General features: G+C 47.0%; 2 protein-coding genes across 5 annotated transcripts; one reads left to right on the top strand and one right to left on the bottom strand.

Moving 5' to 3' along the window:
* The first annotated feature begins 117 nt into the window (after nucleotides 1-117).
* Nucleotides 118-2826, top strand: nudt18 (nudix (nucleoside diphosphate linked moiety X)-type motif 18). Of its 4 annotated transcripts, none has more exons than XM_062454805.1 (4): nucleotides 118-558; nucleotides 772-956; nucleotides 1382-1595; nucleotides 1769-2826. In XM_062454805.1, exons 2-4 carry the CDS (start codon nucleotides 810-812, stop codon nucleotides 2371-2373), a joined length of 966 nt encoding a protein of 321 aa, XP_062310789.1. In that variant the 5' UTR covers nucleotides 118-558; nucleotides 772-809; the 3' UTR covers nucleotides 2374-2826. The 4 variants fall into 4 exon arrangements, with proteins under 4 accessions (XP_062310789.1, XP_062310788.1, XP_062310787.1 ...); XM_062454804.1 differs by having other exon boundaries at nucleotides 119-506; XM_062454803.1 differs by having other exon boundaries at nucleotides 120-506; nucleotides 749-956.
* A 100-nt stretch (nucleotides 2827-2926) lies between these two features.
* fhip2b (FHF complex subunit HOOK interacting protein 2B) lies at nucleotides 2927-10797 on the bottom strand. Its single transcript, XM_062454800.1, has 17 exons — nucleotides 10602-10797; nucleotides 9818-9896; nucleotides 9315-9484; nucleotides 8873-8977; nucleotides 8293-8412; nucleotides 7903-8130; nucleotides 7456-7652; nucleotides 7165-7282; nucleotides 6896-6972; nucleotides 6549-6741; nucleotides 5810-5970; nucleotides 5450-5584; nucleotides 5269-5359; nucleotides 5019-5162; nucleotides 4695-4835; nucleotides 4129-4229; nucleotides 2927-3923 (listed from the first exon to the last, which is right to left on the bottom strand). Exons 1-17 carry the CDS (start codon nucleotides 10650-10652, stop codon nucleotides 3821-3823), a joined length of 2214 nt encoding a protein of 737 aa, XP_062310784.1. The 5' UTR covers nucleotides 10653-10797; the 3' UTR covers nucleotides 2927-3820.
* Between the last annotated feature and the right edge of the window lie 87 nt (nucleotides 10798-10884).

The following is a 10884-nucleotide window of genomic DNA, read 5'->3' as shown; positions in this document are numbered from 1 at the left end:
CCATCTGGCACGTAGCTATCCCCCTTTCTGCGTCCTCGTGACACTAACATACGACTTATATTCTAATTACTTCCTGATACAGTTTTATTTACGTTTCCTCTTAATACAAAATGTGATGGTGAGTATTTCTCTAAGAAATTTTACCGGTTTTGGATTTCCAGTCTCAAAATGTATTCCCCAGAAAGTATGAAATTATATAATTATTATCCAACATGCGATACAATTACTATTCAAGTATAAACTTGAATACGATGTGAAATGACATACAGTCTGAATTACCCTGCACATCCTTAAGAAAGTTAAATATATTAAAAGGAAAAAGCTATGTTGTATTGTGAGCTCTAGTACAGTAAGCCAATGACTGACCAGTTGCTAGTGATTGGTTGGCAGGAGACTCACCGTAACTGAACAGCAGGAGGCTGTCATGATCTGTCAACAAGAAGCAGTAACCTACAGTAAAAGTGAATTGTCAAACAAGCCGTGAAATAGATGTCCCTTCTTTGAAGGTTCGTACTTTAATTTTTTGTACTTATGAGAGCAGTGAGAATAATTACAATGGTAAGTGGAGCTACTGTGCAAACGGTAACGTCGATGTTCCGTACTGTAAATATATTAGCTCAGCTAACGCGTCTGTTGTTGTTAAGCTAGGCTATGTTTGACTAGTCGTAAACTTAAGCTGCTATTAGTTAGCTTCTCGCTCTGCTTTTTGTATATTTGACAGATATTAATATATATTCGTCTGACTCAGTGGGTGGGTGTCTCTACACAAAGTCCAGGGAAAGGCTTGTCCCGTTGCGACTGTAGCTGACATGTCGGTGGATGAAGAACTGGAGACAATTCTGAACGGCGAAGGACTGGAAGTGACCGAGTTTGATTCAGCACCGGATAAAGTCAAACCTGTCGTGCTGAGAAAGACCGTCACATACATAGTCAGCGCAGTTATCTTCAACTCAAAGGTGGGTAGTAGTACTGTTGCTAAGCTACACTTTGCATTCGGTGCAATCGTGTGTTCACCCCTTCGTAAGGACAAGATCTGAATTTGACCGGTTATATATTCTCCTATTAAGGTCATTAGATAGCTTACTGACCTGACACCAGGCTAGGTGTCACTAGGCGGCTGCCTATGTCGCCTATAGGAAGGACCGGCCCTGCCTGACACTATACGCCTCAAGCTTCAGTGACAACTTAACTGTAGTTCTGACAGACTACAGCTTAATGCAGCTTTGGAAGCCTTTGAAAAAAAAACTGTAATGAACAGATTACAGTTTTGTAGCTGAACTGAATTTGTAACTGAACTATCGATCTACTATCTCTTTATTACTCATTTAGGACACCCTGTACATTTAACTCTCTCATTCTTTCCCCCTCTCTCTACATGTAGAATGAGGTCCTGGTCGTGCAGGAGGCAAAGCAAGACTGCTTAAAGCAGTGGTACCTGCCAGCCGGAAGGATGGAGGAAGGGGAGACTATTGAGGAAGCCATGAAGAGGGAAGTAAAGGAGGAGGCAGGCTTTGACTGCCAGCCAATCACCTTGCTCTTGGTTCAGGAACAGGGGCCCCAGTGGATCAGATTTGCCTTCCTGGCAGAAATCACAGGTTTGACCTCTTGAACTAATACATAAACATTCAAGACTCCATTTTTGAGGAATTACCTGAGTTCACCTGTCCAATGAATTATATTCAACTGATATTTCTGAAATTCAGACTGAAATGTTGAGATGAACAAATACGAAAAGCGAATCCTCACGTTTCTCCCATGTCTGTTCCAGGAGGCTCCCTGAAGACCCTGAAGGAGGCAGACGCAGAGTCCCTCCAGGCGGGGTGGTGGGACCAGGAGTCTCCCCTCCCCCTGCGGGGCCAGGACATCATGCGTCTCATCAACGCCGGGCTGAAGTACCGGCAGAAGGCCTGGCACCCCACCGTGCTTCCCATCGACCTGCCCTGCCACGTGGTGGTCCAGAGGCTGCTGCTGGCCTTCACCAGTCCAGCCAAGGAGCTCTGGCTACTGGTGAGCCTGGTGGGCTCCAGGGGGCCCCACCTCCCTGTGGCCGTGGCCCTGAAGACCCACACGGTGACCTGGGCGGCCAACGTGATTGTCCAGGAGGCCATGCCCTCCTCCTACTACCAGATGGACATTGAGACCTGGGGTCTGCTGAGTCTGCAGCACAACGGCCGGGTCCCGGGGACGACAGACGGGCTCTGCTTCAACCTGCTGGCCTCCCTGCTGCACAGCGATGGCCCCCCACTTGACCAGCCCCCCCTGGTGGAGAGCCCCCGCTACCAGTGGTACAAGGTGGACAAACAGCCTCTGAGGGACAATATTCTAGAGAGGTTGAAGGACGTGTCGCTCCTGCCTGTACACAGTCTGTACTGATGGAGGACAGAGAGAATATGGGTTCTGTTTCCTTCTTAAAGGATCCTGCGGACGCAGACTTCTGACGGCTGCATGGGCTCTAGGACCATACTGTATAAGACCGTGCATGACTGAAAAGAGGTTGCTTGTTAGTGAGGAAAGGTATCAGAGGTCAAAGGTTATCTAAGGCCCCTGTCCATACTGACAGAAAAGGCTGCTTCAGGTAACTGGTCATGTGATCCTGCGTCTGTGATTGGACCTGACGTAAGGCCTACTGGGAAAGACTACAAAGAATCTTTATGAGATTATGGAAACATAAAAAATAAGATGTTTAAACATACTTTTTAACTATTAATATGTATTTAACGTATATTCTTTAACTAACTTGGAATGATTGTATATATTTAAATGGTTGGATAGACTGAAACATATGAACAAAACAAAATTCCACCTGTGCAAAACGTATTATAAGCAATCTAATCCGTCCCTCATGGCTAATTGTCATGATGTATGCACCACTATCTATGCACGGACAAGAAACCAGTAACAATCCAATAATAAACAATAGCCCAAATCAAAGTAGATGTTTTATAGTGTCTCAACTGACACGTCTCTGTGATGTCACACTCACATGATTGTATTTGATGAGTTGAAAATGTACAGCTACAACTCTCTGGAAAACTGGAGCATGCTTTAAAGATCGAATGTGAGTGGTTGTTCCAGCCCCCGTCTGAGCTTAGGAGGGGAACACAGACCAGCTCACATCAGAGGACAGACACGGACAGGAACTACACATGAACACAGGCATCTTCTCTCTGAGTCTGGCTTCACACTGGTCTACTGCATGTACGGGCTCTCAGGCAACGAGGTGGAGCGATTATTCAGGTTAAGATAAATAAAATATTATTTGCATAGTTACTATGAAAAACACAAGATTAAAGTCAAAATAAAAAGATAATTAAAACATCTAGGACTTCACAATAAACTTTAAATAGAGATGTGCAAGGTTGTCTTTTAAAGTCTCTTCTATCCTGAAAAGTACCAGTAGTCATAGTCGACAATCTTTGTAGTTTAACTCAGTCCTCTTAATTGTATAGAGAGTACTTGTGCAACTGATGCAATAAAAAGCTTTCTAGTACCGTCCAAAGACAGTAGTCTTGTCCAGAACCAACCCGTCTGTCATCACGAAGGCTACATCAAAACACCTTCATGTTTCACAAAGCAGACATGGAAGAAGTTTCTCATATTCAAAAGAAACATTATGTCTATCCGAGTCCCCTCAGATCCACACTATTGAGAAGTAGAGTGTTCTAGAAGGTTCTAGAAGCGCTGGACAATCCATCGAGATGACTGTTCTGGATGTGCTGTTGTGTGTTCTGTTGAAGAGTCCACGTTATCATCGTAGTGTTCTGGGTGAAGTATCTGTGGACACCACTGTTTCATGTTAAGATTATCCAGTTGTCCAGGATCAGTATGAGGCGCTGGGCAGTTTAACGAAGGCAATGGCTGCCAGTTCTTTGCAGAACTCTTCTAGAACGATCACTCCCTTCAGTAGGGTCACGTGATCCACACTGAAACACACACACACACACACACACACATGATCAAATGAGAGGTTCATCATATGATTGAAGACAGCCAGATTTGTGATATATACATATTTAGTGCCCTACAGCTGCTAATGAAATAACACTCGCTCGACCACGGTCTTATCTGGTTGGTCTGTACGATGGAGGCCCAAGAAGACACCAGGAGAGAGTTTTGTTGACTACTGACCCGGTCTCTGCCTCCAGGCCCATTAGCTGTCCCCGGACCTGGACCAGCTTCTCCGTCACGTTCGGGACCAGCTGGATCCTCTGCATCAGCTCTCCTATCACCTTCACACACACAGAGAGAACACTCAGAGACACACACACACAGAGAACACTCAGAGACTCACACACAGAGAACACTCAGCGCGGTCAGAGACACACGAAGGCCCGCTGAAACATCAGCAACAAACACAGACGGCATTGTTATTGCCGGTTGGAAAGGGAGAGAGGAGGAGGAGAGGGAGAGAAAGTGGGTGGGTGGAGGTGTTATCTGATGAAGGCAGAAGAGTGATTGAAAGAGAACACAGAGAGAGAGAGAGAGAGAGAGAGAGAGAGAGAGAGAGAGGTGATTGGGTAGTGGTGTTGTCTTAGGAAGGCAAAGGAGTGAGAGAAACAAGTGTAGCGAGGCAGAGGAATGTGGCTGGCGTTATCACCCTGACCAGGTCAGAAAAGCGTGTGAGAGGGACAAGAGAGGGAGAGGGAGGAGTAAGGTAGCGAGGCAGAGGAATGTGGACGGGGATATCACGTTACCCTGATGAGGACAGAGAAGAGCGAGCGGGCTTCGGGGGCCAGGCTGATGTAGGGGTCCAGAAGGTACTCGTGGAGGAGGGGGTGAGGGAACACGCTCAGCCTGGACAGCACCGACGTCACCTGCAGGTTCAACTCATACGGCTGGAGGGGGGGGGGGGGGGGGGGTGAAGAGAGAGGAAGGAGATGGAGCGAGCAAGAGAGGGTTGGTGGAGAAAAAGAGAACATTATTCAAACCACACTAACAGAATTGAATGCGTTGAGGTCATGAGACCAAGGTGACCTCCCTCAACACCAGCAGATCGTACACAAGTCAAGACAGCATACCTGCTCTAGGATCCGGCCAATCCTGTCAAACAGGACTTTCAGAAAGTGTCCCTCAAAGAAGTCTGAACTCACTGCAGATGAATCGGACTGGATAGGGGTTTCTGGCCAATCCCAGCCCTGCGAGAGTGCTGTGCAATCTCTCAACTAGGCAGGGAGCAAAAAGTAAGGTCTCAAAACAACGTGGAAAGTAATGCACAAAGGAACATTATACTAGTGTCACTCTGTCGTACGAATTCGGAAACGTGCTCACCAGTTTGTGAGCGTCATGAACGTAGGTGTTGTATCCTGCGCCCTGGAGGAGGTGGGAAGACTTAGCTTCCTGAGGGACCAGGCACAGGAAACTGTAGCACACACACACACACTCTAGTCACCATCAACTAGTGATATCCCAGTATCATCAACCCTGGTGGCGGAGCACCCTGTGGATGTACCTGTTGACACTGTCAGCTGCCTGGTTGTGGGGGGGTTCTCCTGAGAGAGAGGGGGTGCGCTGGGACAGTTGGTCTGGACAGAAGTCACTGTCAGGGTACAGGCTGTCTGTGAAGAACGGGTCCTCCTCCAGCTCTCTGGACACACACACACACACACAGAAAGATTCTTCACACTGAGGAGAACGCCCAGCCTCTTTTAACACACGTTTACATTTAGTCATTTAGCAGACGCTCTTATCCAGAGCGACTTACAGTAAGCACAGGGACATTCTCCCCGAGGCAAGTAGGGTGATTAATAGCCCGACTCCCTCACCGCTCAGCCACCTGACCCCACACGTGACATTGCGGACGTGAACTCACTCGCTGTCCTCCAGAGCCTCGTACTGGTGATGGCGGTCGTCCCCGGGTGTGTGTGTGGTGTAGCAGCGACCCTCCAGGTTCCTCAGCACCAGGTTGGACAGGATGTCCCGCTGAGGCTTCTGAAGCAGCTCCTCGAACAGACGCATGCTGATGATGCTGATCTAGGAAAGAGAGGGAGGGACGGAGGGGGAGAGAGATATTTTGGGAGGTTGAATTCAGTCATTCAGATGAGAGTATGCATGGGGGGGGGGGGGGGGGGGGCAGTCAGAAGCTGTTCTCTGTGAAGAAATGTTTGTCCTCGTCGTCTCTCTTCAATCCTGGATTTAAGGGATTAAATGCGCTCATGCTCCGCTGCCGCAGCTAGAGGATCCCAACTTCAGACTGCTGCTGAGAGGGCGACAAGCCAACTGAGCACAGAAAAGCCTAGCTTAGCGTCACCCTAGCTTCAGACTAAGTCTAGACTTAGCCTACGAGCCTAACCTAAATGGACTGCATTTCTATAGCGCGTTTCTACCTTAGCGGCACTCTAACTTAGCCTGACCTATCTTTAGCCTTAGCCTTAGCCTTAGCCTTAGCCTTAGCCTTAGCCTTAGCCTTAGCCTAGCCTTAGCCTTAGCCTTAGCCTAGCTTTGACTTTAGCCTAAGCCATAGCTTTCCATCATAGATGGGATCACTTAACTAACAGAGTGAAATGCTCTCCCACTGAGCCACACCCAGCACAGCCATGGCCACGCCCTACCTCATCAGAGATGTGGTCACAGTGCTCTATGAGGTGGTAGCGCAGGACGTGGGTTTCCGTGTCCAGTCGCAGCTCTCCCTCCGTCTCACGGCCCAGGATGTAGCTCACCAGCTCGTCCAGCAGGGCGGCGGACTGGACGCGACGCACAACGCAACACAGCAGCGCCGTGCCGACCAACACACCCGCCTCGGACCTAAAACACACACGCACTTTACCGTCAATAGCAATGCTGTGTTTGTTTACACTCATGATATTGGACACAGACTGGGTCAGTCCACACCCTTGTAGCAGGCATGGTACAGCTATGCTTTATTAACTACATTAGCATTCATCTGGAGTCAACTCACATTTGCAGCAGTTGAGGTTGCAGTTTGTTGACAAGCAGCTGCTGGTGAATCTCACTGGCCAGTTTCACAGCTAGAATCTGGAAGAAGAACACAAGTTAAAACAGGATCCAACCTCCTCATAAAATGCCTTAGATCTATCAGGTTTGGGACAAAATACATCTAGTCTACTGTCCATAAGGGGCCACTGTTTACCATTTTTTTACAAACATACCTGAAGGTTAACAAGGATGTATATTCTTAGTGCTTTAGGACCATGGTGAGTTTCTTACCTTTGGTGCCTCCTTCATCAAGTGATCCAGGTAGTCCAGCCAGGAGAAGAATCTCTCCATTACATCACTTCCAGGAAATGACGCAGTGTCTTCAGTACCGCCCTGGGAAAACTGTGTGCTAAGGAGCAACAACATCATTAACAACAACAGTTACAAACACGACATTTAGAAAAACATCAATAACATCATAATAGTAGATAGTGTAGATTTATCACTTATCTGTACATCTCTGTTTATACTTCTATCCCTGATTCCTTTAGTCCTCCCTTACCCCCTCCCCCCTCCCCTCACCTCCAGTGTGTGTGTGGGAGGCTGAGGATGTCCCCTGGGTCCAGGCTGGAGGGGATGAGGCTGTAGAGCTCACACAACCTCCCGGCCAGCAGGGGGCAGAGTGGAGTCATCTCAGCCAGAACCTTCAGGGTCTCCTCTCTCTGGACGCTGGTGAGAAGCAGAAGGCTCTCATAGGCCTTCAGGGCCACTCGACTTTTCTAGAGGAGTCAATGACCAACAGAAGAAGACTAAATTATGGTAATTTGATGTATTCATTTAGCAGCTGAAGCTTTTCCCCGAAGCAAAGTACAGGGGGATTTTGGAACCTGCGACACAATTGATCTGCAGTCAAACGCTCTACAACAACTGAGCTATGCCCATCATTCACTTTAAACCTCAGATGAATTTCTGTTGAATTTCTGTTGGTTGTTTGTAAGAGAGCTTGCACTGACACACACACACACACACCTGGCTCCCGCTTAAGTGCATCAGAACATGGATGAGGCCTGTGTTGTCAGGAGGAGGGATGGAGGGAGATGAAGGGGTGGGACCAGGGCTAGGAGTTGTAGATTCTGATTGGCTTGGGGTGGAGGCTGAGGAGGGTGATTGGTCAGAAGGCACTGTCTCTTCCTTGGAAGCGTCACTTTTCTCCTCAGAGGTGGAGTTAGACCTCTTGGAGAGCATGTCTTGCGTAATCTGCAGGATCGAGACAGACAGGACAGCATGATTACAAGTCACAGCAAAGGTCAAAGTCCTAATAATGACTCCATAACATGATTTTAGGAGTGTAATATACTATAACAGGTGTAAAAGTGTTTTAATAATAGTGTGTCCGAGGCCTGAGCATGCATTAAACACCTCTAAAATGTAGTTGAGGATGTAGGGGTCCTGTTTAATTCTGGAGCAGACGACCAATAGGAACTGAGCCTCCTCCTTCTCTGCCTGGGAACCAGGAAGTCCACACAGTCGGATGAGCTTCTGTTGAACCCACACCAGGAGAGAGGATGTAGATCAGATCCATGTGTTAAAGTAATTATATCAAAGTGATCGGAACTCAGACTTTTCTTCAGGTTATTCTAGAACATGGTGTCGTGTCTATGCGACTACATGTCAGATGATTGTTGAGGATGGGGGGGGGGGGGTAGGGAGTACTTCTGGAATAACTGAGTTATTCAGGCATGCAATGTTGATATTGTTCATTGTGCCTGGTCCCGACATGTGGTTACTTTGTGCTGTGTCTAGTAAATTCAGGCTGCTCCATCTCTGCTCCGACTCTAATAAAATACTGTTGCACTTCTGATCCTTGAGCTTTCACTTTACTTTTTACATGCATTACTTCTAGGTCACTTTTGATAAAAGCGTCTACTAAATACAAATCTAATGTTAAATGTCACCTGAACTAGCTGCACACAGCTCTGAGTACAGGACTGCAGCCTACCTGCACTGGCCTGTAGATATTGATGAGGTGGAGGACAGGCTTCTGGATCTGAGTCAGCAACTTGGAGAAGAAAATCAGCACCTGCTGGTTCATCCCTGGAGGGTACTGGGAACAAAGTAAGAGATATGTTACTGTGTGTGTGTGTGTGTGTTAGGTTGTGCGGTGTGTGTGTGTAATGTGTTAGGTGTGTGTGTGTGTGCGTGAGTGTGAGTGTGTGTGAGAGAGAGAGAGAGAGAGAGAGAGAGAGAGAGAGAGAGAGAGAGAGAGAGAGAGAGAGAGAGAGAGAGAGAGAGAGAGAGTGGGTGAGTGAGTGAGTGTGAGCAAAAAAAGATACAGAAATTGAGAGTGAGAGCGAGAGCGAGAGAGACAAAGAGAGAGTGAAACACAGACAAAGAGAGAGAGTAGGGCAACAGCACAGGGCACAGCAGAGTTTCGCCCCAACCTGTGCCTTTCCCAGGGTGCACAGTGTCTCCAGCAGCTTGTGCTGCAGCAGGTACTCCATGCAGGGCCCCGTCTCCTCCAGGCCCTGCTCCCCCTCCTCATACACCAGGATGTCCAACATCTGCTTCAGCCTCCAGGGGATGTCGGTCTGCTTCACAGGCTGAGTCTCATCTGAACAACCGGGAACAGCATAACGCTTTTAATACACGCTCAGCTGCTACAGAAGTAGGCTGTTTCACGGCTGAAGCCGTTTGGATGCATGACCAACATATTAAGCGTGCTCAGTGGATTCAGATGCGAGTGAATGATCAAACGGAGACATTTTGAAAAATCGTGCAGGAATAGGAGAAATCGTTTTCACATACAGAGGCGCCAAGTGCAAAGCACTACTCCACTGTGAGAGTGATATCTCAAAACTGTCTGTGTCAATGGTTAATACAAGAGCAAATATTGTACATGTTTTACTTATGGAAACATTATTATCTTGATTTGCAAGTGTCTTACCATTAGTTACGATGTAATAATTGGTGATTCCTTTCCAGTGGTCCACGAACGAGTCTAACAGATTAACAGAGGGCTCTCTCTGAAAGAACAAGGAACATGGTGTAATTTCTCAACTCAAACTGTCAATTTGATGCAATATGGGTGTTACATTGACCCGTCTATGAAATATGGACACTGTTTATGACCTAGGCTTCATACTGCTGTCTGCGAATTTACCCCGGGACAACCACCACCCCAGCTGCCAAACCGACCTGTTGGAATGTGCCTGGGAGTTCCACGTGAGCTAAATGAGCCAGCACAACAGCAAGGGAAGAAGATAGCTAGCCCTCGACCTCATTGTAAAAAAACTTCTTCATAACAATATCATTTGATATTAACCATCTTCTCGACCTTCATATTAATATCTATTTGTATATGACCCACAGGAAAATGCAGAACCAAACTGGTGAAATTCTCGCTAGCTAGACATTGACAAAAACGCCAAATCCACACTGCTGGCTAAACTAGCTGGCTAGCTAACGCGTAGAGAGTAGTGTCGAGTTGTTGTCAGTTAGCCTAGAGCTACCTAAGTAATTCTGGGCACCGGGCAACTTGTTGCTACAACGTTTTATTTGTCAAGGCACTTGACAGTCAAACATGGCAAGAACAATCAATGAAAACATGTCAACAATGTGTAATATGTAGTCACTGTAAATGCTGGATAGATAGGTTAAATAGCTAGCCAAGCTAGACAGGACAATTGACACTGACTAGCTATTCTAACTGTGTCAACAAGAATGCTCACCGTTTCCAACGCCTGCTGAAATAAACTCGTAAGTTTACTAAACATGTCCATCGCGATTTTCAATATAGACAGGAGCTAGCTAATGAAATACATTTCTGCATAACATATACTTTTATCTAGCAACATGGGATCCCCAAAACGACAGCCGATCCATGTTGACAAAGTCAGGGATCCTGTTCTGACAGGGGGGTTGTCTACGGCGACAGAAAGGTGACTGGCTGGAAGCAATAGAAATTCGTTTTTTAATCCTGGCATAATATGAACCTCATCCAAACAAATCTTT

The sequence above is a fragment of the Osmerus eperlanus genome, chromosome 28 (assembly GCF_963692335.1).
Source record: "Osmerus eperlanus chromosome 28, fOsmEpe2.1, whole genome shotgun sequence".
Lineage (NCBI taxonomy): Eukaryota > Metazoa > Chordata > Actinopteri > Osmeriformes > Osmeridae > Osmerus > Osmerus eperlanus.
The sequence above is the reverse complement of the archived record's forward strand: the minus strand, read 5'-3'. Positions and strand labels throughout refer to the sequence as shown.